At 49.1% G+C, this 21945-nt stretch overlaps 1 protein-coding gene across 3 annotated transcripts in view; it reads left to right on the top strand.

Annotated features, from left to right (window-relative positions):
- Positions 1-21945, top strand: part of TTC28 (tetratricopeptide repeat domain 28) — a 109392-nt gene that overhangs the window by 62638 nt on the left and 24809 nt on the right. For all 3 annotated transcript variants that reach the window (XM_071445283.1, XM_071445281.1, XM_071445284.1), the window contains 7 exons: positions 924-1196; positions 2201-2331; positions 14530-15037; positions 17653-18994; positions 19296-19819; positions 21412-21521; positions 21690-21819. In XM_071445283.1, the coding sequence (XP_071301384.1) occupies positions 924-1196; positions 2201-2331; positions 14530-15037; positions 17653-18994; positions 19296-19819; positions 21412-21521; positions 21690-21819 (3018 nt within the window). The remainder of the gene's footprint in view (positions 1-923; positions 1197-2200; positions 2332-14529; positions 15038-17652; positions 18995-19295; positions 19820-21411; positions 21522-21689; positions 21820-21945) is intronic.

The raw sequence follows: 21945 nt of genomic DNA, 5'->3' as shown, positions 1-21945 counted from the left end.
AGTCAGGAGGGAACATGGCAATTGTCCTCCTCAGCAGATGGTGCTGGGGGCCACAGGGCTTAGGAGCCAAGGAGCACTGAAATGAAAAAATACCCTTGTTGGTATTTGCTTTTTTACAGTGTTTTTCTCCATCCTCCAAAACGAATTCATTGGGAAGTTTCTGGCCTATACAGCAGTTACCTGGTGAATGCAATTTGATTTGCTACCCAAAGGTACTAAGGCTGCTGCTTAAAATGCAGGCTACATGGTATTCTGTGGGAGCATCCCCAAATTTGGCAGGATGATCTCTGGCTAACTGCCCTGCAGCTGTGTATCAACTGTGCTCCCTGCTGCAGTTAGACAGATTGAAGCAGTTGGGCAGGTCCAGTGCTGTCATGCCACAGGAGCACTGTCTCCTGCAGGAGGAGCAGCTTCTTTCTGCAGTTTTGGTCACCTCTCTTAGCACACATCATGTGCTTGGGTATCTGGACAGGCACAGACTTTGCAGACATTCATCTGAAGGTTTGTGCTGAAAGAGCAAAAACTGCAATGCTCTCAGACACTGCAGTTGGCCCATTTCCAGTTTCCTAAAAAATTCCACAGATATCTTCTGTATTCCTTCTGCCATTAGGCCAGACTTCAGAGCTCAGGATGAGACTGCTCTATGCTGAGGCTGCTCTAAGCTCTGTTTTTATGCTGCCTTCCTGAAGTGCTTTCTGCAAGGCAAACAGCAGCTTGCCAGGTGATCTGTCTTGATGTGCCAGATCTTAGATGGTACCTTTGAGCCCCAAGCTCCTTTAATAAATCTTCACTGAATTTGGGCTGTCTGGCCCTTAAGTCATGTGTCATTTGTTGACAAAAAAATCAAGATGACTTGTGAAGGTGATTCCTGATGCAAATATCTTGGTTTGCTGAGTACCTCTGTCTTTGGTTTTGCGCTTCAGAGTCCCTGGAGCCCACCTACCAACAACTGCAGAAGATGAAGCTGGACAAGAGCCCTTTTGTCGTGGTGTCTGTGATTGGCCAGGAGCTCCTGACTGCAGGCCACCACGGGGCCTCTGTGGTGGTGCTGGAGGCTGCCCTGAAGATTGGCACTTGCAGCCTGAAGCTGCGGGGGTCGGTGTTCTCTGCACTCAGCAGCGCCTACTGGTCCCTGGGGAACACGGAGAAAAGCACTGGATACATGCAGCAGGACTTGGACGTAGCCAAGAGTTTAGGTAAGAATGCTCCTGGGGTGCTGGGTGGGCACTGGGGAAACAAATCAAGAGCTAAGTTAATGATCAGCATCTCTTGAATGCTCTGTGGGTTTTCACAAGCTGCTAAATCTGATCTGAAGCTTCTGAAATGTGCAGACTGCAGGTTTGTGCATCCCTGTTTGCCTGCCTGTGTGAAGGGGCAGATGATCAGTGGGTGTGCTAAGGTTTTACTGGGTCTTCTAATTACCTGATGTCATGTATGTGAGAATTGCTCTTATTGCCTGTGTTGACTCGGCCTCAAAAGCTTACATGAGTCTTAAATTAAGCCATCTGCTTTTCCAAGATGGACAAAAGTACTCACTCTTGAGATTCTGGAGCAGTAGCCAGGGAAGGAACAAATCAGTAGTGACATAATAATGAACAAAGAGTGTTTAAAAATAAACAAATTCAAAAATCCCTCTTGAGTTTCGTACATTCTGCACAACAGTGAGAACATTTGACTTTGTGGGGTGCTGTAGGAGAGCAGACAGGTGTGAGACAAAGCCCTGGCTGTGCAGAGCTGGAAAGACAATGCCCAAGGGCTCGAGCCAGGACTGTTCACTGAGAGCATAGGAACTGCTCTCTTGAAGATGGTTGTAGGTGTACTTAGTACATCTGAGCTGAGCTGTGCTGCAGAATTGCTTTCTGGAGAAAGCTGGCATGCTTTGTGCTTATTCTAGGCCTTGGCCATTGTCTGACCTTCACAATGTCAAGCAAGGAATAAACAGGGAGGAATGGAAAATTGCCAAGTGTTAAGCCACAGAAGAAAGTAAAACAGTTCTAAAAATAAGCTTGATGGCTTGATGGCTAGAAGTTTCTGAAGGCCAGCAAAGAGGAAAGTTTGGCTGTGTGTTAAACATAAAGATGAGTTTGTTCTAATGCTGGTTCTCACACCAGAGCTTGTACCCCATGTTTCAGTCTTCCCACTGGATGCTTCCAGCAATGCCTATATTAGCTAATCATTGTTTTGTTTGCATGTGACACAGGTGACCAGACAGGAGAATGCCGAGCTCATGGAAATCTGGGCTCTGCATTCTTCTCCAAAGGAAATTACCGGGAAGCCCTTACTAACCACAGACATCAGCTGGTGCTGGCCATGAAGCTCAAGGACAGAGAGGTAGGTAGGAAGCTTTTTAAACAGTCAAAGCTGGTAGTTTGCACTGCATGGTTTTCCAGAGAGGTCAAACAGACTTTTCTGATTGCCCTGTTTTACCCCAAGAATTTGGGAGCTGTGGCTTCTCCTCCTGGGTGTCCACTTGCGTTTTGTTAAGGAAAGTCTTTGTACCAGTAGATAATGATGTGTGAGAGCAAGGGGCAGGATGCTTGGGTTGCCCATTTGCCTCCCCCATCTCTGGGCCCTGAGCAGGTCCTTTTGCCTCCCTCTCCCTTACCATCCATGTTCCTACAGCTCAGAGGCTCTGGGCTCCAGGGGTGGGAGCTGCTGCTGGGTCAGTGTCAGTACCACGTTGCTGCAGCTGAGCCCTCTCTGTCCTCAGCACATTTCCCAGTGTTACAGGTGCTGCTGACCTGGACTCTGCTAAGCTGTATCCTAAGCTGTGCCTTTTCCTGCCAAGAAATGGGCAAGATCCCTGTCCCCAGTGTTTGCATAAAATACACTTAGTCTAAACACCAGTGAGAGCAAAAAGAACCCATGCAAACCTGAAAACAAATTGTGCAGGATGTGCTTTGCCTTGACCATTCAGTTATGCTGGGCTCCCTGCCAGTGCAGGGAAGTGGCTGCATGGGCTGAGGAGGCTGTCCCAAGGCATTTCTACTGAAAGTTCACTGTAAGGACAGAATATTTTAGTGCACAGATACAAAATCTATCCCCTGCTCCAGGGATTCCCCTCTAGTGTGAGTGGGAAAATGGAGACTGATGATTGCATGGCAGCAGGGCAGGTGAGAATTCATGTAAGCACAAGTGGTTTTGGGGGAGATCTAAAAGCTGAGGAAGATCAATTTCCCATTGGCAAGTTGTGGAAAAAATCTGCTAGAATTTGCTGAATGCTTTACTGCTTTACTAACTTGGTAAGTTAAATATCAGGTAAGCCTTGGAAAAATGCATCTTTCAGTAGGTTGTGGAAGGACTGTGGCTGGGGGAGGGACTTCCTAGACATTTTCTTGATTATTTTACCAGCTGGAAAACCTCCTGAATCACTCCTGATTTGCTTGTTTCTGTTCATGAAAAGCAGAAAAGCTGTTACTTGTCACTGTTTGTGGAGTTTTCTTGATCGGGGTCCCTGTTGCTGCTGACAGAGTAACCTGTGTGGCTGCTGCTCTTCTGTGGGGTTTCTTGCCCCATGGAAGAGCCCCATGGGTTTCATCCCCTGGTGTGGGGCATGGAGGCAGCAGCAGGGCAGTTGATGTGCTGGCAAGAGCACAGCAGCCCCAGGACCCCAGGCTGGCCTGGGATGTGGGGCTGGAGCATTTTCCTGGTGTTCAGCCCACTGATTTAAACAGATCTCACTGAGGGGAGTCCAGGGAATGAGGGCTAATCCTAATAGTCCTTAGTTCATGACACATCTGGGCACATAATTAACAGTTATTGACAACAAATGACTACTTGGTTTAGCAAGAAAGCTGAGCTTCTTGGATTTCCTGTAGGATGTAACCACAGGAAATTAATTTGGCGCTTTCTGATGACATCATCTTGACCACAGAGCTTCCTCTGAACAAAAAGCTGTTTTTCTTGGCCTCCTTTGCAGACATTTTTATAATGCAAATGTTATAAAGTTGCAGTAGGGCTGATGTGAATTCCAGCAGAAGGGAATTTGGTGTGTGACTGTAATGAGGTAATTGTTTTACCCCTGACTGTACAGAGAATTGGCAGAAAAGGTAAAAAGTGCTCCTTTGTATGGGATACTGCCGTCTTTGGAGGGGCTGTCAGGTTCTGAGGCTGCTGGAACAAATGTTTGCTGTGTTGTGCTGCTCATAAATGGAGGAGGAGGTTGCAGAGGGTCTGTTTGGAGCATTCAGGTGTGCCCTCCCCATGCAGGTCTGGAGAAGGGGAGCTGTCAGCTGTGCAGGGAAGATCTCAGCTGCTCCCAGAGACTCAGGATTTTACATGTTTTTCCTCCTTGGCCCAGGGAGTCTGTGCAGCTCCTGTTACAAACACAGGCTCTGTGTCCAGGCAGGCCATTTGCTCTTTCAGTCAGTGTGAGGAGAAGTTAGAGCTGTTTTGCTGTCCTTGTGTCCAGAGAGAGCATGGGGCAAGTGTCACTGGGATTTGGCATACCTGTAGTGTCTCAAAGAGGGAATTTGGGGGATTGAACACAAGTGTGGGTTTGGTCTGTGCAGGTGAGGGAGAAGACTTGTTCTTAGTGAGGTGCTGTGAAGGGCACCATGAAACAGACACCTCAGGTAAGGAATGGGATGGATTTTTTTGACCAGCTTCAGTAGCTGGTCAAGAAATTCAAATGAGCTAGTTCTGTGGCTAGTCCTGTCCCTGCTTCTACCTTGTCACTGGTGGCAGGGTGGGCATCACTCCTTGTGTGCCCCATGGCAGCAGTACAAAGTGTAACCATCCCATCCTGAGTGAGGAGGGTGCTCACAGCCCATCTGAACTCACAGGGAACACGTGGGCAGGCTGCAGGACCCTGGCTCAGCCTGTGTGCACCTCAGGAGCTGATCTTTGGGCACCAGCTCCAACTAAGGCCCCTGCAATTTGTGCAGAGGTGGAAAATCAAACTTTCCTGGGCTGGTGAGGCCCCTGGTCTTGTCTTTTCCTCGCTCATTCAGAGCCAGCTGCAGGCTGTTGGGGTTCACTCATTCCTGTCCTGCAGGAAGGAACTGCTGCCTGTGCAGGGGTCATTGCCACTGGGCAGGAACAAGAAGGTCCAGTCTGAGCAGCCCTGGCTGCAGTGGAGTGAAATGTAGTCTTGATTCCTTGCTGATTGATAAAGATGGATTAAGAATCACAGCCCTGTCCTAGAGCAGCAGCAGCCTCATGTTCTTGTGATGTTTTCTTGCTCTCTGTGTCTGAAATGTCAGCACTACTGTCCAGCAGTTCATGTGCCAAGGAAATCCCATTCTGCTAGCTTGGGCTGCTGCTCTTTTTTCCAGTCTCTGCTTAGTGCTTATGAAAGTGCTGGGAGTTGTACAAAGAGAGGTTCCCCAAAGCAGCAGCCAAGGTGCTAGAATGTGCCAGAGGAGGAGTGGCAGATGATGTTAGCAGGGAAGACTGCATCACATTATTTAGCTTGTTGTCTTGTCACAAAAGCTGGCTCTGATGAGCAGCAGAAGTTTGCAGCCTGTTTCTCCTCAGAGTGGTCTAAGGGCTGCAGTTACACCAGCCCATGAGGCAGGTGCTGAGTGTTATGTCTGTACTCCATTTCTGAATTAATTGCTTTGGTTTTAACACCAGGTAGCCTAATCTTCTGGAAACCATCAGGTAACTCATGTAGGTAGGATGTGTTGATGCCAGATGACAAGCTGTGATTTAGACAAGGATTATGCAGCTGATGAGCTATGCCAGGATCAGAGGAAAGAATAGAATCAAAATGTAAATGTGAAAGATTAGTCCCCTGTGTCCCTTTTCATTGCTAGGTGCTCTTCAGGTGTCCAGAACTGTCTTGAATTAGGAATTCTGTAGGGCCAGAGTGCCAGTGTAGAGCCAGTGGTGTGTGATTTCTTGGGACAGGTTGGGGTGGCCCTTTTTGATGACCATTCTGAATGTTCCTTCCAGAGCATTTCATTTAGAGAGGTAACACTTGAGTTTTGGAGCTGTGAGTGGCTGACAAGCAGAAATAGACAGGAAAGGGAAAACTGTGGAGCTCCTTCTTGGGTGCAGTGTCCAAACCCTGACAAAGGCTGTGCTTGAATCCTGCCATGCAGAGCCCATGGACACCACAGGAACTCTCAGTCTCATAGTTCCCTGCTCTCCTGGGCCCTCAGACGCCTTCGATTACAGCCCTGCTGTTCAGAAATAGCAGGGCAGCATGGCAGGATCACAAACCAACCATCATGAAATGAGTGCTTGTGCTGCCAGCAGGGAGCTCTTGGGGAGGATGCTGCTGCCAGAAAGCCACTGGGTGCTGGCAGCCCCTCTGTGTTGGCTGGCAGGCATGCTTTGAGCTGAGCTGAGCCTTTCCCTGGGCTGCAGCATCTCTGCACCATGCAGCAGTGAACACGAGTGTTGGGTGAGAAAGAGGATTGTCTGCAGCCCTGAATTCTCCCAGGGCTGGGATGAAGGTGTGGCTGAGCACTTTGTGGTGTCCCTTTTCTCAGCAGTGTGCCTGAGGGAAGGGCAGAGAGCTAAAGACTGTTACAGGAGTCTCCTTGAGCCAGGTCTAATAAGCTCTTGGAGGTCTGTAACACACCCAAGATAGCTCAGCTGCCCTTGGAGGCATAAAAATCAGCAGGATGGCTTCTGTTGCAGTGTTGGAAACAAAAAGGTTTAATAAAAGGCAAAATAATAAACAGAGAAAAATCGAGCCAGGTGCAGAAGGTCCTTGCTCCTGGTAGAACACCTTACAAAAGCAATTAGTTTCTTTGTTCACTTCTTTTTCTAGTGAATTGCTCAGATGGGGCTTTTTGGCTTCTATCCAATTATCTATCCTTAAGTTTGAGGTGAAGTCCCCTAGGCCTGTCAGTGGGGTGGCTTTTTCGCCTAATCAAGGAGAGAAACTTCTGGGCTTCTTTCCTTTTTGAAGGGACAAAGGACAGTTTTGTCACTCCATTAACAATGGGCACACTCCTACAGAGGACAGACTGACGGACTGTGTCAGTACTGTCTTGCCCCTAGGTTGACTCATGATGACCAACAGCTTGTAGCAACCATTCCTGGCCTGGTTTTGAAGGGATTTCCCCCCACCTCCCTCTGGAAGCAGCTCTTTGTGGCAGGAAAAGGTGCAGAACTGCTGGGTCTCAGTGCCCTCCTGTTACTGACCCTTTGTATCAGCCTCTGGCTGCTGCCCTGGACATCTCCAGGAGCATCTGGGGCTCTGGGAATTCTCTGCAGCAGGTGGGTGTGCTCAGTAACTTGATGAGCCAGGTTTTGCTGTCTCAAGATGCTTTTTAAAACGATTGCAAATGTAAGGCGGAGTTCATGTTTGCAGCTTCAGCAGATTTTGTTCAGAAAGGCTGACTATTTGCAGGAAATGGGAATGATGAAGATGATAATTACAACTGGGTAGTTAAGTAGCACAGAAGAAAGATCTTTATTAAGCAGGCTTTGGTGGGTTTTCTGTGTCACCTTGCTCTGGCATATCTCTGAGGGTTCTTGTGTAGCAGGGGAAATACCAGAATGCAGAAATTCCCACTGGAAAGAGAAACCATGGGCTTGCAGCCCAGGAGACTCCAGAATCCAGATGGGTGCTCTGCTTTCTTCTACAAAGGGCATTGCCATGGATAAACCTGGGATTGCTGGATGTACCTGGAGCCATGGCTGGGAGGGGTCACCAAGCACTGGCATCCCTGGAGGAGGAGTATTATTGAGTATGGTTACTGGGGCAGACATAATCCTTGGTTGGATTCTGTTGGGAATTTGAACACTCTGCAACTGTCTGAACATACTTTCGGAGCATCTCACAAAGTAGTTATTTAGGTTTGCAGTTTTGGTCATTTTTCCCAGTCCCCTTCAAAGCAATGAAACTCAGTATAAAGCTCCTGCATTTGGTAAAGTGCAGCTCCTTGCTTCAGGCTGTGCAAATCAAAGATCAAATTTCACCCTCTTGTTTCCAGAAGGAGATGCAGAAGGAAAGATAGATCATTCCTTTCTAATGAAATCTGTAAATTCTGTAAAGCCAAGGTTTTCTGCCCTTTCCTGAGGGGAAGGGGAAATGCTTTCCAGGTGTCCCTCCAGCCCTGCTTTGTCTGTAAAGCCACATCTTCAGTGAATAGCAGGGCTGTATGGATTCAGCCTTCTCCCTGAACTTGTATGAATTCTGGTTTGGACCAGCAGAATGGGTTTTTTTCTGTTCTTCTAAGTTAAATCTCATAGAGGATGTGCTCCTTACCAGCAGTCTTGGATGGAGTGTGGAGAATCCCATCCATTCATCAGCTGCAGCAGGAGGGAGCCCATGGCAGTGTCCCTGCCCGTGGGATGTGTGTGGCTCTCAGCCATACAAAGAGGTGGTCTGGCCCTGGGGCTGCCACATTCTTCAGAAAGGAAAAATCTGAAAATCTTACGACCACAGTTGTTTTGTTATATTTGCAAACAATCTGGAAAATGAGGACAGGATATAAATACCTTACAAATGAGAACTGGAAAGAGTCTTCAGGCTAAAGCAGTTTGTCATGCCTGGAAACATAGACTAAGATGTCAGAGACAGGCTGTGATGAGGAAATGATTCCAGCCTCTCAGTGCAGACAGCAGTCTTGCTTTATTAGGGATCCAGGGCAGACTGCCTTGTGCCCTGGAGGAAGGCTGAGTGCCAGCTGCTGGGAGAACACTTACCTTTGGAGTTAATTTCTAATTCTGGGTTCACTAGTGCTGCATTACAGCTCAGACTGAATCACCTGCGAGCCTCAAAGGATGAGTTCAGTGATGTGAATCAGCCTTAGAGCCTGACCTTCATCATTTGGATTTATATCTGAGAGTATAAATTCTTTGCCTTTTTCTGTCTTTAGCAGATTTTTTAGAGTCAGCTTGACAGGATTCATACAGGTTTGTCTGGTTCAAAAGTGATAGGATTAAGCAGAAGGAAGAGAAATCTGACTGGTGCAGGAAATTTGGGAATGCACTAAAAGGCCATATGCTTTGTTTTGTTTGGACTTGTGACTCAAGAGGGAAATGTAATACTTCCTGAGGATCTCCTTTAAATGTCCCCATTTGACCTCCACAGCACATGGATTTTAGCTGAAGGAAATGCAGTCTTCTGGTTTTACTTTCACAGTGTCTGCAAAGCTCAGCTTGCTGCTGAGGCCTGGACCTGGCTGCAGGAAAAGAAATGAAGCAGAAAACTCATGCAAGAGCTGCAGCTGCAGCACTCTGGGTTTTCAGGAGCCACTTCAGCCAGGGCTTTTCTCCTCTGTATTGAGTTTGCAACAAGGGGATGTCCAACAAGAGTAGCAAGGGTTGGCACGGGTCAGCACACTGCTGTAGGAGTTGATGTGTTCTTTGCCTGCTCTGAACTTGTGAGATCCAACTTTGTGACTTGCTGGCTTATTCTTCCTGACTTTGACCAGGGTATGAGTCACTCCTCAGGGTCACCACTGTGGAGAAGCTTGTGGTTGTAACTGAGGAATACTTACATCACCACTAAAAATGTCAAGTCAGCCATCCTCCCTAAAGTGATTGCTCACAAGAGCCTTTCAGATTATGTCCAGAAAGCGACCAAATTTGGGCTACTTGGGGTAAAGATAGATCAACCCCAGGTGATGGGTAGGCTTGATGATGAGATCTCCTTTGCAGTGTTCTTGGGCTGGTGTTTTTTGTGTGATTTCTTTGCAGAATGAGTGGAGCTTTGCAGAGCCCACCCAGAGAGGCAGCCCACTCCCCCAGGTCACCAGCACCACATGGTGAGGGGTGTTGCACCAGTTCCCACAGTGAACAGCCTGGTCAGTACGAGTGACAGGCAGATTTACCCCTAAAAAATGGAATGAAATAGTTGTTGCTTCCAGCTTTCCAGCAAAACCCTGCTAACTTGGTCAAAACTATTTGCAGAATTACTCTGTTAAGGGTGTAGCTCAGGTTTACTTTTACAAGTGTTCTAGGCAGAACTAGGCACCTTGCTTCTAAATGATAAGGGAGGAGATGGAGTCAGTGGAATGGAGCAGCCTTATTTTGATCTCCAAATGAGCAGCTGAAAGTCAGCATTCCCCTGGAAGAGGAAAAACTGTGAATTCTGGCAGTCAAACCCCCAGTGCTGCTCAGGTTTGCCTGGATTCGTGTACCTTGTGTGATACTTTTGCCATGGAACAGGGAGAATGAGGAGTTCTCTGAAACATTAGCAATTTCCTGAGCAAGTAAAAACAGAGAGGACTGGGAGCAGACTGTCAGCACAGTCCATGGCAGGCTCTGTTGTGAGCAGCAGCTCTGTGAATTTTACCCATTAATCAAATGGGAGCCAGGACCATCTCTTTATGCTGTGTATTTTGAGTCTTTTGCCATTAATTTCTTGTTGTTCTCTTTCATTTGGTAGGTACAAAGCTCCTTTCAGGCTTTCAGATATTAGTGCTGCTGTTCCATGGCTTTGGCTTTTTTGGGGTTTGCTCTTTGTTAAAGACTGAGATTTTCTACAAATAAATAAGGATATTGATTGTCAGGGATATTGATTGCAGTATATTTTGCCCTCAGTAAATAATTGTCTAAAAGCAAATCCATTCCTTCTTTGTGTGTATGATCATGTATAAGAAGGGAGGATATTGCCTGCTGCTTCCTTTCTGATTTTCAAGAGCATGGCACACAAAGGAAGAATCTAGATGTGGCACTGGCACATCAGCCTCACCTTGAAGGGAGGAGAGAAGGACAAGTTTTAATTTTGATGGGGCACCTGCTCTGTTTGTATGTGAGACTTATCTTAGTGCATAAATCAGCCATTGTCCAAGCCAGGCTGAGGCATACCTGTGTATTCTGAGGAAATGGTGAAGGGGCTTAATAGAAGTGGAGCTAAAGTGCAATTTACAGCAAATGATCATTTTAGCAGGTCCTGGAACTACCCCCATCACAGTGCTGTCCTGTCTGTGTACACAGCAGTTCCTTGGTCCTTACCTGTAAAACAAACAGCTCCTGTTGAGAAAGAGCTGGGATGTGTTCCTGGTGTCAGTTATCCTGAGCCCTTCCTACCTGGAGCAATTCCAGCAGTGGAGGGCACAGTGAGATTGTACTGAGTGTGTTTACCCACAGCACCCAGCCTGTGCTTTCAGAGCTCTGTGTGTGTGTCTGTTCTGGAACAATCTGCTCCCCTCAGTACCCTCAGAGCACTCTCAGTGAACCAGCACAGCTTTGCTTGCATTCAGGAGCAAGGGCATGCAGGTGAGGGATGATGGGGGGCAGATGAGGAGGTTCACTGGCTTTAGGGGTGCTGCTGCCTGCCCCCAGGACAGCTGGGATGAATATGCATGGTAATTTGCTGCATACAGTTCTACTACAGCTGTAAGATCAAGCTGCTATTACTCTGTGCCCACAGGGAGAAGGGAATTTGAAAGAAGCAGCATGAAGCAGGGATGCTCCATCTCTGATCAGTCTTAATTAATGTCTGTGTTCAGGGATTAAGGGTACCTTACAGTGAGATACCAGGCAGAACATTTTCCATTACCTTGTCCATTTCAGGATGATTATAGAGTGTTCTTATTTAAGCAGGCTGTGCAGTCAGGTGAAGGCTTGTTTAAATGTAACATGACTGGCAAATGACCATTCTCCAGCAAGGGTGAAATACCTAAGGAATGCATCTCTGAATTGCCAGGTGCCATTCTGTGATACACATCTGCTTAACATCAGACTCTGCCTTACTCAGCTGAAAAACCTGAGCTGGCTGTTGCTTCTGAGAGAAAGAGAGCACTTAGGAATCTTTTTCAGAGCTCCCTTCTGTGCCTCAGCTCAATGGCAGAAGAATCTGCTTTCTATTAAATTGATAAATTGCTTAATTGGAGGTGTAAGCAACCCCCACTGTAAAATTTGTCTTTGTCAGATACATAAAACATTGATTTTCTTTGTTTGCTGTTGCAAGCCCCCTGTGGTATGGAGCTGCAGTCTCACATCACCCTGCTACCAAGCAGAGGTGTGTGCTAGCAGAGATGGAGTCTGTTTGCCATGTGGCAGCTGTGTGCTCTCCCTGCCAGTGAGGAGGGAACACCCCATCCCTCTTGGGGCTGAGCCACTTGGGGTTCCCAGTGGATCCTGTAATGTGGAGGATTTTATTAAATACACAGTCACGAATTTATCTTCTGGATAAATTCATATTATATATATTCCTAATTCCTTGAAGTGAGTCACTGGAGTCACCCAGCAGATGTTATCACCAAACTGTTCCTAAACACTGCTCTAGGGGCAGGCTGCCCTTGCTGCCCCCAGAGCACATAGAGCACTGATGGTTATCTTGCTGAGGATTGCTGCTGCACAATCAGCCCCAGCCTGGGAAAGCCAGGAGTGCCACAGGCTGTCCTGCTGACTCCCAGAGGATTGAGAAGGGCTGTTCTCAATCCTCTGTTCTCAGCTCAGGTAACAGTAGAAGCTGGTGCAGAATAAAATATGAGGACCATTGTAATGAAGGACATATCAGAGGGTAGAGGTGGCTTTCCTGCCTTGTCTGTGTGTCTGGGTGAGCCACAAAAAACAAAACAGCCCCAGCTTTGTAATCAAGTTGTGCTATTTTTCATCAGTTCTTCACCCTTTATTTTCTATTTCTCTTTTTGTCTCCTTCAACTTACTTTTCTTTTCTGCTTCACTAGTCCTCCTGCCACATCCTGGTTTAGATAATCCAGCCCTGGGCACTCAAGCATGTCAGCCAAGTGTTTTTGCATGCTCTGAGAATGGTTGCCAAGCTTGTACCCTTCATTCTAGGTCTTTATTGTGAGCCTGGGCATGCTCTTGGGCTAAGGGATTAGGAGCCCTAAGAATAAACATTTCCAGCCTCACAAATTTCAATTCCTATCATCTGCTTCCCATTCTAGGAGACATCCTAAAGATTTCTTCCCATGTGTGGGATGCGCAGTCCCTGCTTCTGTCAAGTTTCTCTTGTGCACACACAATCTGAGATCTGCTGCTTTCCATTTATGCCTCTTTTCCCCAGCCATAGCCCATTAACATCATCTGAGTCTCTGCCTGATGGCTCTTGGCCAGAGCTCATCTCTTCAGCAATCTGCACGCATGGATGTCCACTTTTTTTTATTTTAGCAGCCCCAGGAGACACCAGATTTCACTGACTCCTTGTTTTCCAGAAAGACATTTCCATTCTCTTCCCAGCAATAACAGAAGTTCTGTTGCTGGTGGTGGCCAGTGTTGCAGAATTTCTGAACTTTCAGGCTGGATCAGTTCTCACAGCATAGTACTGGGCTTTTCTTGGCCCAGGGGGTGCTGCTGCCCTGTTACACAGCAGTGGGCATGATGCTTCCTATCAGGATGAAGGGAGCTCTGATGCATCTTGAGGCCTGTAATGGGCCCCACTTTGGTCTGGGCCAAGTGGGGCCTGCCTGTATCTGGTTTTTTTTCCCTTTTCTTCCCTACTTAGGTTGCAAATGACTCAATACACTGTATATAAGTTTAAATATAAGTATTTTAGCTTCATGAAGATTTGTGTAAAAATGGAGTCCAATTCAGAGCAATAATTTTTGTGTTGGTTTTGTAGCAGCCTCCAAACAGGCCCCCTCAAACCCTCTAAGAGCTCTCCCTCGCATTGTCAGCCAAGAATTTATGTCACTGTGCTGCTGAAGAGCCTGTCCAGGGCCAGACCACCCCAGTTCTGCAGCCAGTGTGACCAGCATGGAGCAGGACCCAGTCCCAGCTCAGCCTGTGGCCACACCAACAGCAGCTGGTCTGGCTGCACTGAGGAGGAGCTGGGACCACTGCCAGGACTGCCCAGGAGCCATGAGTGGCAGCCCTTGGCCAGCTGCTGCCCTCACCCTGACAGCTCCTTTTGGGAGGTTTGGAACTGGGTCACAGCTGGGCAGCAAAGGAAATGCACATGCAGGAGCTGCAGAGGAGTCGGGGTCAGCACGATGGAGTGAGCAGCCTTGCTGAGGCAGCAGTGTGTGTGAGGAGCACATCCCTGCCCTTGGCTCCTTGCCCTGCTGACTGCTTGGGAGCTCTGGCTCTGCCAGGTGGAAGGCAGGTCTGCATCCTGGGAGATGCAGGGGGCAAAAGAATCTGATTTTCAGATAATTTTTCTTATTAAATACAGCTGTTTCTTGGTGGTAGGAACTTGGGTTTGCACAGCACTATATTTAGGTAAGATGCGCCTAAGGGACGGAGGATCCAGCTACTGAAATGCTGTTGTCTTTGCTGCATTCCCAGGGTTGTGTGAGGCTCAGGGCCCTGATGCTGCACAATAAGAGCTGTGCTCTTTGGAGCATGGTGTGCTTGGTGAAGCAGAGGTATGGAAGGATGTTGTTAACTACAGCAATCACTCTCTCTGTCTCCCCAGTAGTCTCTGCACCTTTGCAGTGCTGTCCTTCCCCTCTGCCAGGTACAAACACACACTGCACACATCAAAGAAAGAGGTAGTCCAACCCATGTCCTCCTGAGTCAGCCCCATCCCTTCCTGCTGCCTCCACAGAAGCTGCCTGAGCAGATTAGAGCTGCAGAGAGCAGGTTTTCTAGTTGGTAGTCACATTCTTTCACCAGAATGGCCTCTCGTGGTTTTGATTTCTAGGACTGGGGCCATCTGACTTGTTGCCATGAGTGCTTGTACTTACATGGTGTCCCTTACCCCTGCAGGCAGCATCCTCAGCACTGAGCAGCCTGGGCCACGTGTACACAGCCATCGGGGACTACCCCAACGCCCTGGCCAGCCACAAGCAGTGCGTGCTCCTCGCCAAGCAGTCCAAGGATGAGCTCTCCGAGGCACGGGAGCTGGGCAACATGGGAGCAGTGTACATTGCCATGGGGGACTTTGAAAACGCAGTGCAGTGCCACGAACAGCACCTGAAGATTGCCAAGGAGCTGGGCAACAAGCGGGAGGAAGCTCGAGCCTACAGCAACCTGGGCAGTGCTTACCACTACCGCAGGAACTTCGACAAAGCCATGTCCTACCACAACTACGTGCTGGAGTTGGCCCAGGAGCTGGCTGAGAAGGCCATTGAGATGAGAGCTTATGCTGGCCTGGGCCATGCAGCTCGATGTATGCAAGACCTGGAGAGGGCTAAGCAGTACCATGAAGAACAGTTGCACATTGCTGAGAGCCTGCAGGACCGAGCTGCTGAAGGCAGAGCCTCCTCCAATCTAGGTAAGGTCCTGACACGGAGCAGAATTTGTCATGGGATACTGAGACTATCAGTGCTGCTGCTAGGATGGCCAAGATCTGCTCTGTGCTGTCTTCTTAGTCACCCCAGTTTCACCAGGCTGCCTCAGTAAATTAAACAGGCCCTTGGCAGATTGTGTGCTGCTGTACTGTATTCTGTGTTCAATTATTAAATTCCTTAGAAGAACACTAGAAAGCACAAACTCACAGCAAAAGGGAAATGAAAAGATAAAATGCATTTGAGGAGCTCTTCAGGAGTTAGGAATAAATGTAGGTTTTGCACTAATGCAAGAAGTGATGTGGCATGTTACCTGGCCATTTCTTTGGGAGCTTGTCAGCAGGATCTCTTGATATATTGCTGCCTTGTAAGTTGAGAGACACGTGGATCAAGTCCTACCTAAGTTTGTTTTCCAAATATACTAATTGAAATACTAGGGTGTAGGAGTCTTGCATTCCCCTAAGGAGCAGCACTGGCATGCTGCTGGCAGGCTGGGAGAGACAGTTCCATTCAAGTGAAGCCTGTTTCTCCTGCTGCCTCACAGCACCAGATGTGGGAGTTACCAAGGATGCATTTCCATCTCTGCCATGGCTGTGGCAGTTGTGCTGCCAGTGTTCCAGCTGTTATTTGGGATGTGTTCTCAGTTGGCTGGGAACAGCAAAGCAGGGCTGGTGCTGGGATATCAAAATAAGTGTTTGTTGGCAGCCCCTGAATCCCAGCCCTTGCAGGCTGCCCCACGCTGTAAATCAGCTCCTGTTTCTGCTTGGCAGTTGGCACTTGGTTCATTTGTAGATGCTAATTGTACTCTGATGTTATCAACAGCAGGTAATTGAAAAGAGCTTGATGAATTACTTAATTTCTCTTAGTAGCTGAGTCTTCAGGAGCTGAATGAAGAAGATAAGGAGAGCTTCAGAAAACAAAACAATCACAGCTTTTTAATTAGTGTTGCAAATCTCCTCCTTTACACAAATTGAGGCGGATCCGTGGGGCAAAATAGGTTTGTGATGCAAAAATGCTAGTGGGCTGCTTAGCATGAGAGAGCAGTGAGCATGAGCAAGGTTTCTGTTAATGTGATAGCACCCAGCAGGCAGGAGGACTGGGAGAGGAGGCCTTGCATGAGCAGCAAAGCACAAACCACATTCCCCATCTCTTCTCCAGTGTGGGACCTTGTCTTGGGGACCCTGTGGCTGCAGTCCTGGGGAGATGCAGAGATGTGAGAGATGGACTGCTGCAGAGAGAATGCTTCTCAGTGTTGGATTTTAGCCTAAATATAACTTTGAGTTGGTATGCTGACTCAGCCACTCCACACTTTGTGTTAGAATAGTTCTCTGAGCGCGGGGTCTCACGTTTCAGCTGTTATTTGGCTGTATTTTTTGTCTTCTCTGTCAGAGTTAAGTTATACTGGAGAAAGGGAACATGCAGTTCTTGTTGAGACACTCTATTATTGTTGTTTAAAACGCATCCAGTACCAATCAAAAAGTCAAGTTTTAATTGTCTCTTTCATCTAATCCACATGCAAAACAAAACCTCATCAAAATAACCCTGCTGACAGGCAAAAAAATGTATCTAAATGTGTGTTTCTAGGCCAGAATGTTAGAGTTGGCCTCTCTGCTGAAGCAACAGACATTTTCTGTTGCATTTCCCTAATGCAGATGGAAAGCACCCTTAAGTGCGTGATCCAGTGTTAAGCAGGGCAGACATGGAGTGTAACAGAGCCCAGCTGCTGCAGTGTTCTGCAGGGAGATACTCTGCACTCTGGGATGAGGTGAGCAGGAGGTGATGGACTGAGGATGAAGCACAAGCTATCAGCCTTTCACAAGACGTGGAGTTTAACCAGAAGTCTCAGGTTCTCAACCTTTGCAAAGCATCTGGTATTTCCAAACACTCAGGCTTCATGTGGAGACCAGGCTTTGCAGCCTCTGCAGCTTTTAAGGGTTCCCACTATGATGAAGAGAAGACAGTTCACATTATTAATAGAACACAATTTAAAGTCTCTCGGTGCTGCCTCTTTCCAGCTTCAAGAGAACTTCTGTACCTCTTTTCATGTGCTCATCATGTTGCCCAAAGATGCCAGATATTTTCTCTTGAAGCTTCTGGAATTAATGTCAAAAAACATTTGCAGGGCCTCCTTCAGTGGCTCCCAAACTTCCAGGCTTGTTCACAGGTGTTTGCAAAGTAGCCACAGGCATTATTAGCACAGAGTTTAATTGAAATGTAGGTGGTATCATCAGCAGAATCAGAGCTCCTGTTCCCGTGTCTCATAACAAATGCAAGATGATTCAACTGAAATTGAAAAGCATCTGCAAGTGCTGTCTCACTGAACGTGTGGAGTCTGAGCTCTGGAGCTACCAGGTATCACTTCTGGAAATAAACAGTGATTTTATAGGGCCAGACTGTGTCTGGTTGTTGTGGTGAATGGGCGCTTTTGTATAACATGAAACCTAAACCTTCCCGGGGCCTTCCCTGTTAGAAGCAAGGAGGCAGAAGGGCTGAACAAACGGCAGGGAAGGGGCCAGGCTGCAGGCAGTCCTGGTGTGCAGGGTGCTGCAGAGGTTTAGTACAGGGCCCTGTGTTTATTGAGCTGGTTTCTGTTGTTTTCCAGGAATCATTCACCAGATGAAAGGTGACTACGACACGGCGCTGCGGCTGCACAAGACACACCTGTCCATAGCGCAGGAGCTGAGCGATTACGCGGCCCAGGGCCGGGCCTACGGCAACATGGGCAACGCCTACAACGCCCTGGGCATGTACGACCAGGCCGTCAAGTACCACCGGCAGGAGCTGCAGATCTCCATGGAAGTCAATGACCGAGCTTCTCAGGCATCCACACACGGCAACCTGGCTGTTGCTTATCAGGCGCTGGGGGCCCACGACCGTGCTCTGCAGCACTACCAGAATCATCTCAACATCGCCCGGGAGCTGCGGGACATCCAGAGCGAGGCACGAGCCCTCAGCAATTTGGGCAACTTCCACTGCACACGAGGAGAGTTCGTGCAGGCAGCTCCGTACTATGAGCAGTACCTGCGCCTGTCCCCAGAGCTGCAGGACATGGAAGGAGAGGGGAAGGTTTGTCACAATCTTGGCTATGCCCATTATTGCCTCGGGAACTATGAGGAAGCTGTTAAGTACTACGAGCAGGATCTTGCCTTAGCAAAGGATCTTCATGACAAGCTGAGCCAAGCCAAAGCCTATTGCAACCTGGGCCTGGCCTTCAAAGCCTTGATGGACTTCAACAAAGCAGAGGAGTGTCAAAAGTACCTGCTGTCCCTGGCACAGTCTCTGAACAATTCCCAGGCCAAATTCCGAGCTCTGGGGAACTTGGGGGATATTTTTGTCTGTAAAAAAGATGTACATGGTGCAATAAAATTTTATGAGCAGCAGTTGAGCTTAGCCCATCACGTTAAAGACAGGAGACTGGAAGCCAATGCCTATGCAGCCCTGGGCTCTGCACACAGGATGGTGCAGAAGTGTGACAAGGCTTTGGGTTACCACACACAGGAGCTGGAGGTGTACCAGGAGCTGGGGGATATGTCGGGTGAATGCAGAGCACATGGTCACCTTGCTGCAGTGTATATGTCACTTGGGAAGTACACCATGGCCTTCAAGTGCTATGAAGAGCAGTTGGAGCTGGGCCAGAAGTTGAAGGACCCCAGCATCGAAGCCCAGGTCTACGGTAACATGGGCATTACCAAGATGAACATGAATGTCATGGAGGAAGCCATTGGCTACTTTGAGCAGCAGCTGGCCATGCTGCAGCAGCTCAGCGGGAACGAATCCGTACTGGATCGGGGCCGAGCCTATGGGAACCTGGGAGATTGTTATGAGGCTCTGGGAGATTTTGAGGAAGCTATAAAGTATTATGAACAGTACCTGTCTGTGGCTCAAAGCTTGAACCGTATGCAAGATCAGGCAAAGGCCTACCGAGGCTTGGGCAGTGGGCACAGGTAAGGAGCTGCACGTGTGTTCTGGTGTCAGGGAAGTACAAGTACAATCAGTGCAGTGTGGTGCTGATGGGTGTGTTTGAGGGCCACACACACACACAAAGTGATGTGACACAGGAGTGAGTTAGAGTCCTGTGGATGCTGAGGACTCTGGTGACAGCTCAAAATGCAAAGCTGATGACACTGCCCAGAGAGGAGGAGGTTGATTCAAAAGTGCTGGGGATGTCTACTGGGGGAAATGGCAAAACACCTTCTCTCGAGGAAATACCGGCAAAATAAACACTGCTGTTTTCTTCCCTTGTAGGGCCATGGGAAGTTTACAGCAGGCTCTGGTGTGCTTTGAGAAGAGGCTTGTAGTAGCACACGAGCTGGGGGAGGCATTTAACAAAGCCCAGGCTTACGGGGAGCTGGGGAGCCTGCACAGCCAGCTGGGCAACTATGAGCAAGCCATCTCCTGCCTGGAGAGGCAGCTGAACATCGCCCGGGAGATGAAGGACCGAGCCCTGGAGAGCGACGCCGCCTGTGGCCTGGGCGGGGTCTACCAGCAGATGGGCGAGTACGAGACAGCCCTGCAGTACCACCAGCTGGACCTGCAGATCGCCGAGGAGACCAAGAACCCCGCGGGGCAGGGCCGTGCCTACGGCAACCTGGGCCTCACCTACGAGTCCCTGGGCACCTACGAGAGGGCTGTGGTGTACCAGGAGCAGCACCTCAGCATCGCGGCGCAAATGAACGACCTCGTGGCCAAAACTGTGTCCTACAGCAGCCTGGGGAGGACTCATCATGCTTTACAGAACTACTCTCAGGCTGTGATGTACCTGCAGGAAGGTAAGAGGATGAGTTGCACAATAGAGAATGTAGGGTCAGAAGGGTGGAAGGGAGACCTGAAGACAGGGAGAGATGGGGTACTGTAAACATGGCTCAAAAAGGATGTGTTTGACAGTGGCCTTTGATCACTTCTGGAAATAAACAGAAGTGCAGAAGCTCTTGCAGACATCCACAGCTACTGCTGAGCATCTGTGAGTAGCTGTCTATGGAGCTGTTATGGCCAGTGTGCCATCTCAGTTGGAGCCTTCTTGGTGTCCTCTAGACAAAGCATGATCTGTGCCTTCCTCGGGGCATCTCAGGTGCCTCCAAGAATGAATCTAGACTGTAGCTAGCAGAGTCTCTTTGTAAAGCTCATTTGTGCTTGAAGGTGTAAACCTTCTCTATAAATGGCATTGCATACCAGGATCTGGCTCTGGGAAAATCACAGAGGATTGTGATGAATCTCTCTGATCCTGAGAAGTCTGTTAGGAGAGATTTATGCCTTGCTCTTCTAACATGTTCACCTAGGAGTGAGACAAAGTGGATGAGTTCCCCTAAAGTCTGAGTGAAAACAAGTGCTGTTTGATAGAGAGGTGAGGGAAATTCAGCCTGAGGTGTCCAGGAGCTGTCTGCCACTGCTGAGTGCTGGGTCAGTGCTGGCCTGGGAGCTGTGCTGCTGCAAGGGGGTGCAGCATGCAGGCAGCAGCTGATCAGACTGTGGGCTCTGATGCAGCAGATGAGCAATGTAGCTGGAGTGTACGAAGCTGGAGGCCGAAGGATGTATTACATCAGTTAGTTTGGTTTTCATGAAACTGACCTTGGCAGGATTCCAGTATGCTGTTGGAAGGGGAGAAATGAAGCACAGCTCCTTCTCCTGGTGTGCTGCAGAATTCCTGCATAGCCTGGGAATGCCAGCTGCTGCTGAGCTGCATGGTGACAGCCAGGGCCCTGCTCCCCAGGCTGGGGGAAACCCAAGGTGCCTCAGAGGAGGTGTCCCTGTTGTCAGCAGGGACCAGCCACCAAGGCAGAGGTTTGGAGTGTGTGGAAGTGGGGACAGCACAGAAAGTGCTGCTGGAAGTGAAGTGAGCTCCAGGTCATTCAGGCCAGGCCCCTGCCCTCTGCTCAGGCTCAGCACATAAACCGTGCAGAGCCTGCCAGAGGGCTGGGGAGAGCTGATGGGAAGCAAGCCAGGAATGTGGCAAGAGGTGTCTTTTCTGGCAGTGTTTGGCAGCTCAATGTGATTTTGTTTGTCTGAGTGGCTTTTAGGATTTTAGGGTTTAAAAGTTGAACTTTCTGATAGGGGCTTACTGAGTGTGTCTCAGGGGATGGTGCCTTAACCTCACTTAGGGAGGGCTCAGTCCATGGAAGTGTCTGTCACCTCTCATGCTGGTGCTGATGTGAGGGCTGGCAGCAGCTGCCCAGCACTGCTACTGCCCCCCTGGTCATCCTGGTGCTGTCCCTGCCCTGCTCACCACCCCACCACTGGTGCTGCCCCGCTTTCTGTCCCAGTGCTGGCAGCTCCACAGCTGTCTCTGCCTGCACAGGAACCCCCTGGGACTGAGGGCACAGCCCCCTCTCCCCTCTGGCACTCTCTCACTCTGACTCCTTTCCAGGACTGAGGCTGGCAGAGCAGCTGGGTCGCAGAGAAGATGAAGCCAAAATCCGTCACGGCCTCGGCCTCTCCCTCTGGGCGAGCGGGAACCTGGAGGAGTCCCAGCACCAGGTACGCCATGGTCTGCCCCGTGTGCTTCCTGTTCTCTGGGAAGAAGATGTCTGGTGTGTCCCAGGGAGGCTGTGAGGCCGAGCTCCCCATCCTGAGGGGGTGGCTGCTGGCCCTGGCAGTGCTGTGTGGTGTCCATGAGGAGGTGACTGTGGCTGTTTTCCCTCCCAGCTGTACCGCGCCTCCGCGCTGTTTGAAACCATCCGCCACGAGGTGCAGCTGAGCACTGATTACAAGCTGTCCCTCTTCGACCTGCAGACATCCTCCTATCAGGCCCTGCAGCGAGTTCTTGTCAGCCTGGGTAAGAGATGCCTTCAGATGCTGAGGCTGAACTCCAGGCTCATGCCAGGAGTGAACAGCACAGCATTTCTGTTCAGGACAGCAAGATGGGTTTCTCTCTTTGAGTTTGGGGCACCTTTGGTTCTTC

The sequence above is a fragment of the Agelaius tricolor genome, unplaced genomic scaffold (assembly GCF_023055355.1).
Source record: "Agelaius tricolor isolate 1412-34295 unplaced genomic scaffold, bAgeTri1.0.p SCAF_20, whole genome shotgun sequence".
Taxonomy (NCBI): Eukaryota; Metazoa; Chordata; class Aves; order Passeriformes; family Icteridae; genus Agelaius; species Agelaius tricolor.
The sequence above is the reverse complement of the archived record's forward strand: the minus strand, read 5'-3'. Positions and strand labels throughout refer to the sequence as shown.